At 35.8% G+C, this 18,006-nt stretch overlaps 1 protein-coding gene and 2 pseudogenes across 1 annotated transcript; 1 reads left to right on the forward strand and 2 right to left on the reverse strand.

Moving 5' to 3' along the window:
- Positions 1 to 1,180: 1,180 nt before the first annotated feature.
- On the forward strand, positions 1,181 to 8,854 carry LOC114420094 (annotated as a pseudogene).
- An 896-nt stretch (positions 8,855 to 9,750) lies between these two features.
- Positions 9,751 to 11,367, reverse strand: LOC114420096 (histidine-containing phosphotransfer protein 1-like). Its single transcript, XM_028385950.1, has 6 exons — positions 11,072 to 11,367; positions 10,828 to 10,958; positions 10,667 to 10,735; positions 10,335 to 10,406; positions 10,122 to 10,194; positions 9,751 to 10,034 (listed from the first exon to the last, which is right to left on the reverse strand). Exons 1-6 carry the CDS (start codon positions 11,129 to 11,131, stop codon positions 9,975 to 9,977), a joined length of 465 nt encoding a protein of 154 aa, XP_028241751.1. The 5' UTR covers positions 11,132 to 11,367; the 3' UTR covers positions 9,751 to 9,974.
- Positions 11,368 to 13,635: 2,268 nt separating this feature from the next.
- On the reverse strand, positions 13,636 to 17,995 carry LOC114420095 (annotated as a pseudogene).
- Between the last annotated feature and the right edge of the window lie 11 nt (positions 17,996 to 18,006).

Below are 18,006 nucleotides of genomic sequence, written 5' to 3' on the forward strand. Positions count from 1 at the left end.
ATTATATATAAGATTTAACAACGAATTACTCTTCGGTAAAATAACAACAACAACAACGAATTACTCATATTTAATTATGCATGGGACCCAACGTCAACTATATTTAATCATGCACGGGATCCAACGTCCAATTTAACAAAACTTGGTAAGAAAATATTTCGAGAAATATATGAAGATCAAATGAGTTCTCAATAAGAGAATAGATGTTTTACAACAAACCACAAGTTAGATGTCTTAATTTTGACAAGTTTGACATACCATTTGTGGAGCGACAGATTCGTGTGTTTTGTTTATGCATGCTGCAAATCACGCAGTGTAATTTGTAAAGTTTTTATATAATCGGAGTAATAGCATATATGGAATATTGTTAAGAAGAAATAATAATGTTTAAAATATAAAAACTATACAGTAAAAAAATAAAAAGTATAACAATTAGTTTCTGAAAATCATATTTAAAGTGTGGAATCAAACCCACTGTAAGATTTATGAATAATAATAATAATAATATTCATAATAGTAATGATAAATAATAATAAAAATAATAAAAAATAAATAAAAACACTGTAAGTTTTAACATGTTCCGTTGCGTGGATGAAGTGTTTCACACTTTAATGAAAGCTGCTAGTTATAATTTTTGCGTCATTTATCTATTTTATATAATTTATTAACTGGAAAATGTGTTTTTAAACACGGACATAAGATGTGGCAGTAACAAGTTATATTTTTATTTATTTTCACCACAAAAAAGTTACATTCGAATTTATATTTTTTTAATCTAAATAATGACAAAATTCAAAATCATCTAATTAATGTGCATCATAGACAACCTTCTTTTTTTTATTTTTTTAAATTAGAATGTAAGTTGTGTTTACACGTTTGACATTTTTTTAAAATCACGTCACAACTGGTATTTATATTCATGGTTGTGTATGTCAAATGAAAAAACTACCCATAAATTAATCTTTCTTCTTGAATGTGATGATTAGAGTACAACTCACACATATATATCAAATCATTTTCACTGGGTTTTTCTTTTTTCTAGATGCATGTGGCTCCTTTTTCTGCGTGGGTGGTCAAAATTGAAGTACCATGCAAGCATGCAAGCACGTGAAAATTTTATGTATTGTTATTAATTGTAGCACTCTCACATCACATTCACAGTTGGCGGTGGTTCCTCCGGTCCTCCCCGTTCAACTATATATCTGTTTGGTAATTGGTCATCGACTCTGCTTAATTAGTTCATCTTTCTTTCTATTATAAATACTCCACGTTGACGAATAGAATGTTGTTGTTGGGGATAAGGTGTTGGGTTTTAGTTTCTTCAATTGCAGTGGTAGTGTTGATTATTATAGGAGGTTGTGCAGAGGGTAGTAGGCCTCATCGGATTCTTGTGGATACAGATGTTGACACTGATGATTTCTTTGCTCTTCTCTATCTCTTGAAGTTCAACGCTTCACAGTTTCAGTTGGAGGTAAGCAAGCCAATCCTTCAATCAATTTACAATATATACTTTCAGTTTCATCTCTTTCTTTTCCCACCTTCATCCTTCTTCTTCTTTTCATTGTAAACCATCATCATTTAGACTTTCAATCTGGTTGGATACATTTTTTAAATAATATTTCTTATGAAGAAAATCAAAATGGAATAATGAGCTTTTTTATAAGGTAATAAAATTTGTTTATTTATCATTTAATTTATAAAGTTCTTGCGTATAGTTCTTTTAATTTATGTATAAATAAATTTTAATTTATAAAAGCTTTTCTGAATTAACTTATCTTAACATACTATTTGACTGAGTGAGCTGTGTATTTTAATATCATTAATTACTTCCCGACCAATATAGTTGTTCTCTAGCTAATTAAATTGACGAGTTTTTCTTTATTTCTTTCGGGGGGTTTTTACCATAATAATAATAAAAACAAAAGGTGTGTCTTTCCAGTTGTGAATAGTCCTCCGCGTGGGCGTGTGTATCCACGTGCAGTGGAAGTCATAACTCATACGTTCCGCAAATTGTGGACAAGGAACTACTTAAATGAGTTATACTTTTAATTATTGAAACAAAATTAAATTAAACAAAAACTTAAAATAAAAATATAATTATGAACAAGCTAAATCTTAAATAACAAATTGTGGACTTTTAACATATGTGTGTGTGTGTGTGTGTGTGTGTGTGTGTGTGTGTGTGTGTGTGTGTGTGTGTGTGTGTGTGTGTGTGTGTGTGTGTGTGTGTGTGTGTGTGTGTGTGGTGTGTGTGTGTGTGTGTGTGGTGTGTGTGTGTGTGTGTGTGTGTGTGTGTGTGTGTGTGTGTGTGTGTGTGTGTGTGTGTGTGTGTGTGTGTGTGTAATATTTTGATGAAGGCTTGTTTCTTCCGGGCTGGTGTTGTGTACCTATTTATTAATTTTGGTTTGTGTGTACCTAGTTATTAAAAAAATACAAAGTCTTATTTATTTGTTAGAAGATTATTTAAAGAGTGATAGTAGTCTCATTGTTTGGACAACGACTTTCACTAATTATTGGATTTCAATCGATTTTTCGAAACTACTAATCAGTATCCGTTATACACATCATTTAACCCTTTATTATTAAGTAAACCTACTAACCGCTTACACAAGACATTTCCGGGGATCTCGGGGGACCAATAGGATCGTGATAAGATGTATTTGTACATTTGACCTAAAGAGAATTATATTTTTACACTTATATAAATGCTCTTAGACCAGATGTTCTTCCTTTGAGCTACAATCTAGTTACATGAACAATACTTAAATATGAAGTAAAAGAAAGAAAGATTATAATATTATACTCTCTTGATAAGAAGTATCACGGTAAAAGATGGTTTGATATTGGATAGTACGCAATTAATAATCCATTTCCGAATTTATGGATATATTCGTTGATTTTTCATCTTCAGGGCATCACCATCAGTGCAAATGCTTGGACGAGTGCTGGTCATGCTGTTAATCACATTTACGATCTACTTTACATGATGGGGCGAGATGACGTTGCCGTTGGAGTTGGAGGCGAGGGTGGAATACTACAAAATGGTACCATACTCCCTAACGTCGGTGGATATCTTCCTATTGTAGAACAGGTATATTCTTATCCTTTTGCAAACCCTCCTTCAAAATAGGGAGACACAACATAGAGTTAAGTGTCTGCTCAACAAAGACAAACGATCCCATTTATAAGTTAAACAAGTGTAGTTTAGTAAATAACTAAAAAAAGAAAAACATATAAAGAATGTTCCCGCAATACATTTACTTTTTGATTTTCGTAAAGTTAATACTTTTTCATTTTTTATGTTTTGTAAGTTTTTTTTTTAAAAAAATTTTAATTCCTATAAATTGACGTTTTTTCAGTTTGAATTCATGTGAATTTCTAAATTTTTTTATTTATAATTGTTATAAGTTTATATTTACTAGGATCAAAATAAATAAAAAATATAAATTTATTGAAACTAAAAATAAACTAAATATTTTACCGGAATTAAAATTAAAAAACATAACCTTATAATGACTAAAATTAAAATATTAAACTTATAAAAACTAAAAGTGAGAAAAAACTAACTTATATAGAAATAAAAACCATATTTAAATATAATATATTTTTAATATATCTTTATCAATATATTTTTTTATTATTAATTAAAATAATTAAAATTTATGAAATGATATAATTTTTATGCTCTATTTAATGAAATTATTAATAAATTTTAAAAAATTTAAATCAATAATAAAACATACTAGAAAGAACATTTTTTTATGAGTATTAAGAATTTCTCTCTTATATTTGTCAATGATATTGACGTGTGAATTAAGCAGGGAATGACAACAGTAGGAGGTTGCAGATACAGAGGGGCAATTCCTGTAGGTCTTGGAGGGCGATTAGACATCGATGCCAATTATGGTATCAGGAAGGCTTTCCTACCGCAGGTACAAATATAATACCTAATATATGACCCGCTAATTAAGGTAGCTTAATTACTGGTAGAGGAACTCACATGTTCAATTTTTTGCTTTGTACATAAAAATGTTTTATGTCATTAGTGATGCGTCTCAAGTGAATTTGCATGTTAAATTAACTTAGATAAGCATTTTATGAGTAATTTTAACTTTTACCCTTTACGGGAAATGAATTTTCTGTTAAAATAAGCTTTTTTTTTCCATTTCCTTGTTATTAATTGTAAAATTTTCCATTTCGAATAGATAACTTTTTCTGTTTAGCTTTACTATTTTAATATTTTATTGAACGTGAATTCTCTATAGAAGTTTGCTTGTACTCATTTGTTTTAATTGTCTATAGCCTAATTACTCATACTAATCATCATGAAAATAGGGAACTAGGAAATACATTCCACTACAGCAACCAACTGCACAGCAAGTGTTGATTGAAAAAATATCTGCAGGTCCAATAACTCTGCTTGTGATTGGAGCGCATACAAACATTGCAATTTTCCTAATGAATAACCCACACCTAAAGAAAAATGTGGAACATATTTATATAATGGGTGGCGGTGTAAGGTCAAGCAACCCAACAGGTTGTTGCCCCAAAAATGCTTCATCTACCTGCGTGCCTATGCAGTGTGGTGACCGTGGCAATATGTTTACAGATTATAATACCAACCCTTATGCAGAGTTCAATATATTTGGAGACCCTTTTGCAGCATACCAGGTCAGACATTTCGATTTACATCAAACCAGTTCTTGCTTTAAAAGTAAATTATTGACACACCTTATTAGTTAGTAATCAGAGAATTGTGCTATTTTTTTTCCCAACTCTTTGAGGCCATTTTCATTTAGTTTTATATAAATCATTTTTAAAAAATTTCATTAAATTTAAGATATTGCAAATTCTAATTTGTACATTTATTGTTCTATCTATTGATATTACTTAATTAAGTAATAAATTATACTTTCTGTTTCAATTGAAATATAGAACAATAATAATGTTTACTTTGCCCTTGATATCAACTGCATTCAACTTGGCACTATTGTTGTTAAGTTTAAGATTAATGTACGCTATGATAAAAATGGTTTTATGGGTGTATATACGTAGATCCGTTTATTTATTTGTGTATATTCAAGGAAAAAGTTTTTTTTTAAAAATTTGAAACACGTTTTAAAAATTTATAATAATTAAATTATTTATAAAAAAAAACTCATTATTTCAACATGTTTTTAAAAGCTTAGAAAAGTAGATTTTGAGAAGAAGAAAAAGTTTTATAAAATGTCTATTTGTTTTTGTTTATTTAAATACACCTTGAATCAGACAAAAAATATGTTCACAACAAAAAAATATATCCTGATTTTCAGGTGATTCATTCTGGAATTCCTGTCACCCTTGTTCCTCTTGATGCAACAAACACAATCCCCATCAACGAAGAATTCTTTGATGCATTTGAAAAGAGTCAAGACACATATGAGGCACATTACATTTTCAAATCCTAGAAAATGGTCCGTGATACTTGGTTTGACAACGAATTCTATTCGGTAATTAATTTCTTAATGAATTTATGCATGCATATTATTTTCTGTCATTAACAATTTAACATGCACTTTGTTTGATAAAGTAACTAATATTCATAATAAGTTAATAACTCATTGGTGGCAGAGTTATTTTATGTGGGACTCTTTCACAGCTGGTGTAGCCGTCTCAATCATGAGTAAACCCAATAACCATAAAGGAGAAAATGAATTTGCTGAAATGGAGTATATGAACATAACTGTAATCACTTCAAACAAACCATATGGGGTATCTGATGGCTCCAACCCTTTCTTTGATGGCCGAAGAGTTCCTAAATTCAATTTAGAAAAAGGTGGGGTGCATAGTGGCCATGTTCAACAAGGACTTAGAGATCCACTCTGCTTTGTGAATAATGGGAAAGGGAAATGTCAGGTAATTGCTACTTTCCCAACTTCAATTTGTTACGTACACATTCACACCTACATATAGTAAATGTTAACGTGTTATTTACTGCAACATGTTCTATAGGATGGTTACACAGCAGAGGTAAGTGGTCCAGACTCAGTGAGGGTACTTGTTGCCACAAAAGCAAAACCTAACAAGGATGTCGGGAGCTCACTTGACAGAGAATATTTCATAAGCTTCTTGAATGTATATGTTTACTTTTTCAGTATATTATTCAAACTTCTTCGAGATTAATCCCTCACACTTTATATATATATATATATATGCATGTGAGGAAAAAAGAGCATTTACATGATAGTTCCAATAGAGAAATTTATAAATGTATATTAATAGATTCTTAAAATGATAAAGCTATATGAATCTGACTTTTTATGTCTTTTGTCGGGTAAAAGGTTCTAAAGCATCCACAAAATGCTGGGAGGTTCAACTTCATCACACAGTTTCCTTACTACAAAGAAGTAACTTACAAGCCAGATTTTCAAAATAAAACACTGGGGAAACCTGTTGTGTTTGATATGGACATGAGTGCAGGCGATTTTCTGGCTCTATTTTACCTCCTAAAAGTGCCTGTTCAAGTAATTGACCTTAAGGTATTCTGATTTTTCATTGTTTCTTTGATTTACTTGTTCTAGACCAAGTCCAATATTGACACTAAGATAGGAAGGTGCCCAAATGAAAAACCTTTTATGATTTTAGCTCAATTAGGAAACTTTGTACTTTTAATTTGGGCACTTTAGTTACTGCCTTACACTGGACAATTCAAGTTTTATTATATATGTTGAAATATATACACGATTGCACACACACTGAGCACCTTAAATTTGGGTTCCTTGCACCTTTCGCTTTAGGCACTCATTGTGAGCCCTACTGGATGGACTAATTCGGCAACAATAGATGTCATCTATGACTTACTGCACATGATGGGTCGTGACGATATCCCAGTTGGTCTAGGAGATGTTTTTGCAATGAATCAGTCAGATCCAATATTCCCACCTGTTGGAGAATGCAAGTATGTAAAAGCCATTCCCCATGGAAGTGGGGGGTTACTAGACTCTGACACTCTTTATGGTCTTGCTCGTGACCTACCACGCAGCCCAAGAAGGTGATTTTCAGTTACTTTTATGGCTTTGTATTGCTTATCAGCATTACAGTGCATCAGAAAAAATTGAAATCGTGCAGGCTATGCAGAAATTAATTAGACTAGGCTTATCTCATAATGAAATTAAAACTACTAGGTAAATCTAAAATGCACCACGCCATGTTGGTACACAAAATCTGAGAAAAGAATAAAAGACTTAGCATCTATAAGAATCAAAGACTTAGCGTCTTGAAGCATATTGTAAAGAAGAAATGTGAAAGAGTTATTTCTCTTGAATAGTAGTATAACAATAATATTTCAATTTGCGAAAACTAACTCTTTTAACTTTATTACTAATAATTGCTACTTATACTTTGTTAAGTGTTCCATGCATTCTGGAACATAGACACCTTGTAATAAGGCTATGTATTGGCTTGCTCGCACTTAAAAATTTCCAGTGTTTTTTACCAGCAACTGACAAACACATTGTGAACCATTTCAGGTATACAGCAGAGAACTCTGAAGTTTGGGGGGCTCCTCGGGATACGGATCACCCTGAACTCAGACAACCACTAGCCATGGAAGTTTGGGACTCTGTATTGCAAAGAACTAAACCAAGGTCTAAGATTACAGTATTGACTAATGGACCCTTGACTAACCTGGCAAAGGTTGTATCGGTGAAAAACATAAGCTCAAGAATTCAGGTGAGTTATAGTATATCAGCAAGAACCATAAGCTGCTATGTATGTGGCTTGAGAGTAACCCCAGAAAAAATTCTAGTCATTTTAGTACAATTAGCCAAATGACACACTTAACTCTGCACTTAAAAATTTTGCGTGCAGATGATTAAAATATGAAAATTGTACTGATAGCTTGGAATAACATTCCAAAATGATGCAGGAGGTATATGTAGTGGGGGGACACTTAAGCAGCAATGTCAATGACAAAGGAAATATCTTTTCAGTTCCTTCCAACCAATACGCAGAATTCAATATGTTCTTGGATCCTTTAGCAGCCAAGACAGTTTTTGAATCAGAAGTTAACATCACACTCATTCCACTGAACACACAGCGCCAAGTAAGTTCATTTTCAACCATTATAGGCGAGTTGCGTAGGACACCAAGAACACCTGAGGCTGTGTTTTCCGAGCGTCTTCTGTCAAGGCTATACCGTTTAAAGCAAACTCATAACAGATATCAGCATATGGTATAAGTTCCTGTCCTGTCCACTGCTAATTTCTTCTCTTTTTTTCTAGCTTATTCCTCTTTTAGATCTTAACTTCAGTGCTAGTTATGCTTAAACTTCATTATAACTTGTGATACAAAAAGGAGAATAGCCAACTTTAGAATCATTTTAAGAAATTGCATTAGGCAGAACTAGATTAGGATTTCTACTATTTAATGCCCTTTGTGTTTTCAGGACACATTCTTGGGGGAAATTGTAGGTGCAGCTGTCTTGACTGATAGCAATTCCGGTCTTAATCCAAATTTTGAGGTGAAGGCAGTTAATGTTTTGGCTGATGGCAATGAATCAAGTGATGGAAAAATTGTGGTGGATGAGAAAGGTGGAAAACTAGTGAGAATTTTAAGCAGTGTGGATGCAAAGGTTTATTATAGTTTGTATGCAAACAAGCTTGGCGATGAGGACCAATCAGCAAAGATAGGCAGCTTTGAGAAACAGCGGAGAAAATGGAATCATCCTCACAGTAAAAAATAGAGATCACTTCACTTCACTTGTATGTGATTAATGTATCATTATTCAATTTATAATCCCTCTCATCCAGACACGTTATTAGTTCAAGGTTTTCACGTATTCTGATTGAATCTACTTTTTACATCATCAATAGCCATTATGCTTTCCACGACTATTTTGTTAGTGGTTTTTCTTTTTTAATAGAAGCTGCTCATATTATTATTTCCTGCAAATACTGATCAGCTATACAACTTGGAACAGTATGAAAAGATTGTGGATTAGCAAAGTTTATAGAAGACCTAGCTAATCCATCAGCAATACTTTTTTGTTAGTGTTGTTGATACTATAAATTATCATATAAAAGGAAATATCCGACGGAATAATTTCATTGTATTTCGGGTGTAGTGAAGAAATATACTAATATAGTTTATAAAATTACTTCTTTAATAGTATACTATTTATTTTAATTTTAATAAAAATATTTTTTTTTTAAATCAACTTAACCAATACTCTTGAATTTAAGTACATATATGCAATGCGATTTTTTAAGAAGGATAAATAAATCATGTATTCCTCCATTAGGTGTCACTTTGTCATACACCGATAATACCACCGGACACTGATTTGATTTGTGAAGCATCATATCTTTTACGGATTCCCCTTATCTTTGAACACGAATTTAAAAGAATTATCTGCTGTCCCTCCCAAATTTCATATTCCAAAATAAAGTGACTTTATATCTGCATAATCTTCAACCACTATATTTTTTTAACCGATGAATTCATGCCAACTAATGACTTATGGTACATTTCCACGTAATGACGACAATGTCACTAGTCTTGGATCTAGCCCCACCGAAACAGTTTACATGGTCTGGTCTTACATCAGTGCAATCAAGTCTAACGAAGTAATGACTACAGAATCACTCACAAGTCTTATAAAATCACTAACCTTATCCTCCCACTACCATTGTTGAAACTATTTTTAACTTGTCTATATCAATTTAAGGGTTTTAATAAGGTTTATTTTGCTAAACATACTTGTGACGTATGTTTTAATTTAACTAGGGTATCTGGTGTTCATTAAAGCATGCAAAAGATTACAAATTAGGCTTTTTGTTTTTGTGAAAAGGGTTACACTAGATGGAAACTTATCTGAGTTATCTCTTCATGAAAATCCATACATTCATCAGAGACATAAACATAAAAGAGAATTTTCACCAAAGATGAAGTGGATCACAAAATACTCTTGTTTCCTTCTCTACAAATTCACATCCTTAGAAACTAAATTCCATCATTGGGATTGACCCACCAGCTGCCACGATCTGTTGCTCAAGCTGCATCAAATAAAAAAAAAAACATATATAAATTTCAACTCCAGAATGAAACAGAACGTTCTTCAACTATAGTTTTTATCACGTTACCCTGATCAGTGTCTCAAACTTATTCTTAACATGGCAGTACTCTTGCCTTACTTGTTGCAGACAACTGAGGCACCTGTGGCAATTAAAAAATATAATTTTTTCTATTATGACCAAAGCTTGAAATTAGGCCTTGTTATTCAAACTTTTGTACTACTCTTCAAGAGTGTAAAAATTTCAAGAAAGAAAAAAGTTGTTCAAAGATAAAAAACTTACGCGTCTATGTTCTGTTCCTCACAAAAGTTGCGGAAAGAAATGCAACAATTCTTTACCCTCTGAGCACCTATGCTGTGACCAGACAGAAAATTTGTCTCAGTAAACCAAGGAAAGACAGCCATAGTTTATAACAGAAACCGAATTGGAACTACCTCTCTTTCTTTTTTTTTCCTACTAAGGATAATATCTAAAATCGATTAGTCTGTGTTTTATAGTATGTTAAGAATCAACAAGTACAGAAGCGTTGCAAAACAAAATAAAGAGGTTCCTTTTTATTCAGATTCTTATGGGTTACACAATTTTGGTTAGGTCCAATGGAAGAGTGATAATACCTTGAGCTGCTACCCTTTAGCTGGTGAACATGAGCATCAACTTTTTTGAAGTCAATACTTTTCTGATTTCTGCACAAGAAGATAGAAGATCATGCACTTTTCCTAAGCCACCACCAAACAGCAATAATTAACATTAAGGGAAGAGTATATAGCGAACTTACAGAGCAAAGGTAAGGTCATTGAGAAGTCTCTCAGAATCTTCAAAGAAGAGAGAGACCACTTCAACTACAAAGTCCGGGTTGTTCTCATCCTGTAGCTGCTGAAGTTGAAGAAATTGACCATCCAAGAAGCCCTTCTCTCACCATATGTAAGAAAAACAACAAGACCCACAAAATCACAACTGATGAAAACAACCACAGAATTAAATGTGAATTTATTGCACATACTGTTGTTTATCTACCTTACCTCCAAGAATAAGGATTTGGTGTAGTCCAAGCACTCTCTCTGCATCTGATCCACCTCCATGTTTTGCCTTTGGCCCTCAGTCACACAACACAAGCCACTACTTTTTTGTTATGTTACACGATACTTAATGCTATTGCTCAATCAAAAGGGAGGTATAAATAAATAAATAATGCACGTTAGAACGTGAAAGAGATTGATGAGAAATAGAGGTGCAAAATCCAAGGTCTAGTTGCTGTTGGTGCACGTCTACTATCTCTTTCTGCCCGGCCCCGTAGAGTCTTAGTTTTATTCCTATCTATTCTTTGCTTTCTTACAGAATCACTGACCCCACCACTGTTTATCTTTATATATCATTTTTATCCATGATTTGTCATTGTATGTTCTGATTTGATCATATTTTCTTTTGGTTAAAAAAATGGTGAATTAGATTTCTGAAATTCACCAAAGACAAATTTTAAGACTCAGAGAACCTTATTAAAATACTTTAAGAACTAATAAGGTCTTCATTTAGACATAGGAATTCAAACTCATGTTTTTTTAAGACACGAGCTTAATCTTTAGTCATTAGATTAATCTTTTATTGATTATTTCATCATATTCAAATACTCATAAAAATTAAATTATCAAATTTATTATAATGCAATATTATCGTATTAAATATAACATGAAAACAATACCAAAAAAAAATCTATATATATTTAACATGAAAAGATGTAAATCCGTTAATACAGCATCTTGAAAGTGCCTCTTGGTAATGTAACTCTAATTAGTTTTGAAGAGTGACAATACCCACATAAAAATCATAATCCAAACGTGGGATCATGTTGCAAAACTTTGGTATGACAATCCTATTTTGATTTTTTTTTCACTGCATGTTTTACATTAGTTTTACCATTTCATTCGGCTTGAAAAAAAATAGAGACAAAATATCATCATTATATTGGAGTGTGGGAGGCAGCGAGGGTCCATGTATGTGTATATATGGGATTTATATTCAGGGTGGAACTTATCTTTTGGAAGGGTCTTGGTGTCCTTAATTTTCTGATATTCTCTGTTATTGCGGGACAGAGTAGTTAGCACTTATCATAATATGGGATTTATATTGCGTGACTCTCTCGTTACGAACGTGGCATGTCTCATGCTAATTTTGATTGTAATAATATCCTTTTATATATTAGTCAATCACCGCGTTATACAGCAATAGTCATTGTAACTCTCTTGGTTTTGGATCAACCGAGAGAACAGGGCAAACTTGTTCAGTGATTCTCTGCCAGAATAGAGGAAAACGTTACATGCTTGCTCAGAGGATACAAAATTGGGCAAACATCTAAATGACCGGCACAGAACTTTGTTTACACAAGATCATTAGCAATTTTCTAAGTTACAACCAAAGGCACCATCTGCTCATACATTTGTTTTAAGAATGCTGAAATGACTTAAGGACTTTAAATCCAACAAACACGCAAGAAAGGCACACACGATTAACTGCATATCAAGCTTAGTAGAAATCAACTTCTTGAAATGCACATAATAAGAGCCGCACCAAAACCAAAGCCATATATAATGCTAAACCAGAAAACCTATTAAGAATTTAACTGATGTAACATTTTAATAGCTGATTCCTTAAAATATGGACTTTTTTGTATGACATCCTCCAAAACTATTAGTAAGTAAAGTGTAGAATTTTTAGCCTGCTAAAATGGGTAGAGTAATTTCTGCTTCTCTTGGCTACTTCATATTCATGCCAGTAAATTGATTAGAGGAGTAACTTTATATTGATAATATATGTCTTTGTTAGGCCTCCAGTTACCCACGTATACACCAGGAAGAAGAATCACATGAGCAAGGAGAGAGGGAACAGTGATGAGCAAGAAAAAGATAGGATTATTTGTAATAAAAGAATATTAAAGTCTGAATGAGTAGGAATGAACAGAATAATAAGATAAGGGAGTTTGTCATTTGGGGTTAGTTAAATGTAGAGGAGAAGGCTAAGGAAAAGGGGACTGAGAGAGTAAGAGGTATTGATTTGGAAAGGAGATTGCAGTCCCTCGAAGTGCTGCTTATCCACTATTTTCGTTCTATCCTGTTACCAATTCCTTGTGATGATCTACTTCTTCCTTTGTTTACCAAATAACAGTGGGATTGAGGGGATTTCTGTTATAAATTCAATAAGATATCAGTTCCTATGCGTTCTTATTACTTCGTCTCCAAAATTGTTCATCAAAGAAATGATAATTTATGCATTAATCAAGACATATAAAAATTAACACCTTTAGTTTGGCATGGAAGCCAAGATTGATAATATTGACTTCACAACATCTTGTCATATAGCTTAGACTAAATTGAACACCATTAACAGTAACGTTATTTCCAGTTTATATCAATAGTGTCAGCTATCAACTGATTGTCCCAATTTAAAACTTGGCTACACTTCATACTAGCAATGCAATAAATTCACTATTGAGGCTAAGCTAAAATACCTGGGAAAGAGTATAAGGATACAAATTGCAAACAATAACGCATTATAACATCATGATGAAATAATCATAAAACAAAATATATAATGACGAAACATTCTGTGTATTACCTTTATTCATGCTTTATTATGACAGAAGAATTCATAAATTATTATACAAGGTGAGTATAAAGAAAATAGTAAAGGATTAGAAAATATTCCACAACCTAATTCTTCACGTTTGCTATCATCAGTTATCTTTTTCGGCTTTCTTGCTGTCATAAGGGAGTGAAAGTAGAGACTCTGTGTACACAGCCACCTGCAATCGATATTGACTGAAACAGGGTGAAGACTCTGAGAGGAGTGCAACTTGAATCTCTTTATACACAGCCAGAAACGATCAACAACCACGAGTATCACCGTATAGCCATGATACGATGAAAGTCCGACGATGAAATCCAACGAGAGGTCCTCCCAAGGCCGGTATGGAACAGGGAGAAGACATAATAACCCAACTATCTTCTTTGTTTCGTACTTCGTAACCTGACATTCCACGCAGTTGGCCACAAATTGGTTAACATCATCCCTGAGACCAGGCCAATAGAAATTTTCCGTTATGTGAGCTAAGGTCTTGGCAACCCCTATGTGTCCTCCAGTGGGCATGGCATGGTACTCCGTGAGTAAGGTGGAAATTATCGGAAGTCCCCATGGCAACCAAATACGACCTCTGTTCAGAACAAGGTCATGTGTAATGGAAAATTCAGGGTGTTTGGCGGGGCAATCGCGAACATTTTGATGTTGGTGTTGATACTCAGGGTGGCTGTCAAGTTGACGGCGAAGTTCTTCCATGAAAGTTAAGCACGGTACTGACAGAATCATGAACATTGATGGGTCTTGTTCTGGCAATCTTGACAGGGCATCAGCCGCCTGGTTATGTATGCTGGAACGATACTGGATATGATAATCATACCCCATTAGACGCGCCAAATACATGTGTTGTTTCGGGGTTTGAATTACCTGGGTCAACAGATCCTTGAGACTACGGTGATCAGTAATAATGGTGAAACAGAGGGCAAGGAGGTACTAACGCCACTTCTTTACCGCCGTCGTAATCACGAACAATTCCCGGACACACATGGATGCACGAAGAAGCTTCGAGCTGAAGGGTTTGCTGAAGAAGGCAATGGGATGTCCCTATTGAGATAGGACTATGCCCATTCCTACTCCCGACGCATTCGTCTCCACGGTGAAGGGTAACTGAAAGTCAAGTAAGGCCAGGACAGGTGCCGTGGATAAGGCCTATTTAAGTTCTTCAAAGGTTGTTTGAGCTTGAGGTGTCCACTGAAATGGTTCAATGGTGGTGACCTTCACCAAGGGAGCCGCAATGGTAGCATAACCTCAGATGAACCGGTGATAAAACCCTGCAAGATCCAGGAAGCTTCTCAGGGCTCTGATAGACCGAGGAATTGGCCACTGATGGATAGTTGCTACTTTCGAAGCTACTGGTTCCACCCCTTTTCGAGACACAAGATGGCCAAGGTACTCCACCTGAGATTGGGCAAACAAACATTTAGATAATTTCAAAACAAATTGGTTCTCGAGTAACACCTGAAATGTTGTCTCCAAGTGGCACAAATAATCCTCAAAGGAATCGCTATATATGAGGATATCGTCGAAGAAGACGATGATGAAGTGGAGGAGATAAGGCCGAAAGATCATCTTCGTGGTCGCCTGGAATGATGACGGCGCATTACACAACCCAAATGGCATTACTTTGAATTCATAATGTCCATGGTGTGTCTTGAAGGCCGTTTTGGGAATATCGGAAACATGCATTCGAATTTGATGGTACCCTTGCAACAAGTCCAACTTTGAAAAGCACCTAGCGCCTCCCAATTCATCCAAGAGTTCATCAATTGTGGGAATGGGGAACCTATCCTTGACTGTGAGTGCATTCAAGGCTCGGTAGTCTTCTTCACTAGTAGTACCGGCGAGGAGAATGGACTCGTACTGGGTTGGATAAGACCCTTCTGTAGCATGGACTCCACCTGAAGCTCAATCTCATGCTTCTGGTAGTGGGGATATCAATAAGGACGCACGTTGACCGGTGTTGACAGCGGTAGGAGATGAATGTGGTGGTCAGTGTCCCTTGTCGGCAGTAGGATTTGAGGATTCTGGAACAGGGAGCCAAACTTAGTGAGTAAAGCTTGGAGTTCCGGATGAGAATCTCTGGTAGCGAGGAAGAAGCTTCATCAGAGATCATCGTAATGTGAAAGCAGGGTGCATTGCCTTGTTTACGTCATAATCAACAAAATTGTGGCGACGTAAGCAACCCCAAATTAGCATCATTATCTCCCTGTAATTCTACTAAGCGCCCCTCATGGAAGAACTACATGCTTAGAGTGTTATAATCAGTGAGAACCGGGCCTAATGACTTGAGCCATCAGACACCCAAAACTACATTGGCACCTGCTATCGGTAGGACATAGAGGTCCACTGTGAATGGAGTAGTTTGAATGTCGATGGTGACAGCCTCGCAGAAGCAATTGCACTCCAGTTGTTGTCCATTGCCAACCATGACCCTTAGAGGTGTTGTTTTCCAACAAGGCAATCCCAGTTGAGTGACGAGTTGTTGTTGGATGAAGTTGTGGGTACTCCCACTATCCACCAGAAGGATCACCGAGTAACCGGTGATCGTTCCCACTAAACGGAGCGTTTTTGACGCTAAGTGGCCTGCTAATGAATTGAGGCTTATTTGGGCCGGGCACGAGTCAGGCCCATCGGGCGGGTCAGGAATCGAGTCATTGGGGCCTATATGAGATATCGTTGGGTCTTCGTCTTCCGCGATTAAGAGAAAAACCCAAGAGGCATAACGATGACCTCTATGACACTTCTCATCACAATTGAAGCAGAGCCCACGCTCGCGGCATGAGGCTATCTCTTCTGGCGTCAAGCACTTCAAGGTCGGGGGTGGTGGCGGCCGCGGAGGTGAAGGGAGAAGTGGTGGTAATGGTGTTGCGTGAGGAGGACTCAGTGAGATAGGTTGGGGAGCCCGTGACTGCAACGGCTAGCGATGGTCAAGGATTTTCTCTTCTTGAAGTCGCGCAAGGCTAGCATCTTGGACCAGGGTCAAAGGCTGGTGAGCCTGGACCTCCCTGTGAATTTCCGGTGTCAAACCGGAGACGAAGCAGCTCAGAAGGAAAGGGACTGGAAGACCGACAATCCAGTTGGCCAAGTCCTCGAACTTCGATAGGTATTGTCCCACATTTCCCCTTTGAGTGAGTTTGAATAAAGGATGTGGATGATGTAAGGGAAGTGGCACAGGAGGAGGCGAGAGCAGAGGGGAGACATGATGGAGGAGTTCATCGATTTTCAAGGTCATGGAATGCATGGATTCGCCCAAGCAGAGTTGTTGGTTGGTGAGACGAACCAGAGCATTCTCAAGCCGATCCGAGGTTCCTAAAGCTTTGCCGGAATCGGCCATGAGGACAACGAGAGCACCAAATGATAGGCCTTGTTATGCTCAACTGGCTTCGAGGGCCAGAACCTCCAGAAATGCAAGGAAGAAGAAGAAGGAAGATAAAGGTAATTGTGAATTTTCATTGACTTGCTTGTTATTTACATAGCTATATTTATAGTGTTTCCTAGTAACAAAATTGTGCTGATGTGTGCCTAGGAATATTACACTAACAGAATTTGTTAGGCTTGTCCCCTGTGGGTAGACAAGCACCAACAAGCAGATTACGCTACTAGCTTTGTCCATTTCCTCAAAAGTAGTGGTTGAGGTAAGATGGCTTTGTGATCTTTCTCTTGGGCTTTTCTTCTACTTGCACCTTCGTTTTTGGCTTTGTGACTGCTGTTCCTGTTGTTGTGTTTGCTGCCTCTGCTTCCGTATCAGTTAGCACTAACAGCTGAGCAAGCGTGGCAGAACACTTTAACCACCAAGTAGTCATCTGTTGATGGGTCATACCAAAAACCATAGAGAAATGTCAAAAACATGACATTCTTACTGGGAGCAATTATAGGTGGGTAAGCTAGTTGTCCGTGGAAACCTGTGGATGGATTTCACACCCAGAGACTTTGACAGCACTCCAAGAGCACAAGGCCCCGACAGGAACCTCGGATTCGAACATCATAAGGTTTGGGTGGCAAAAAGTTGAGCTTTAATGCAACAGAAGCAGAATCATCGTAAAGAGATGCATTGAAGTCTATGGATCGGATTTCAGGAGCTGAAGGCTCAAAGAACACAAGTCTCTCTGTGCCTTCGGCTGCACGTTCAAAATGTGATAGTGAAAAGTGCTAATCAGAGATAAGGGAAAGCCACTTACACACACATTTGAAGCGGACAAGAGATTTCACCGGCAACCTCAACAAGATTTCATTGATCAGTTCCTGTGATAGATGCACTGTCTTTTTTGTTCTGCGTCTGTATGTCTTCATTTTAGGACACTTGATGATAATATAGCATAACTCAGATACA

The sequence above is a fragment of the Glycine soja genome, chromosome 7, assembly GCF_004193775.1.
Source record: "Glycine soja cultivar W05 chromosome 7, ASM419377v2, whole genome shotgun sequence".
Taxonomy (NCBI): Eukaryota; Viridiplantae; Streptophyta; class Magnoliopsida; order Fabales; family Fabaceae; genus Glycine; species Glycine soja.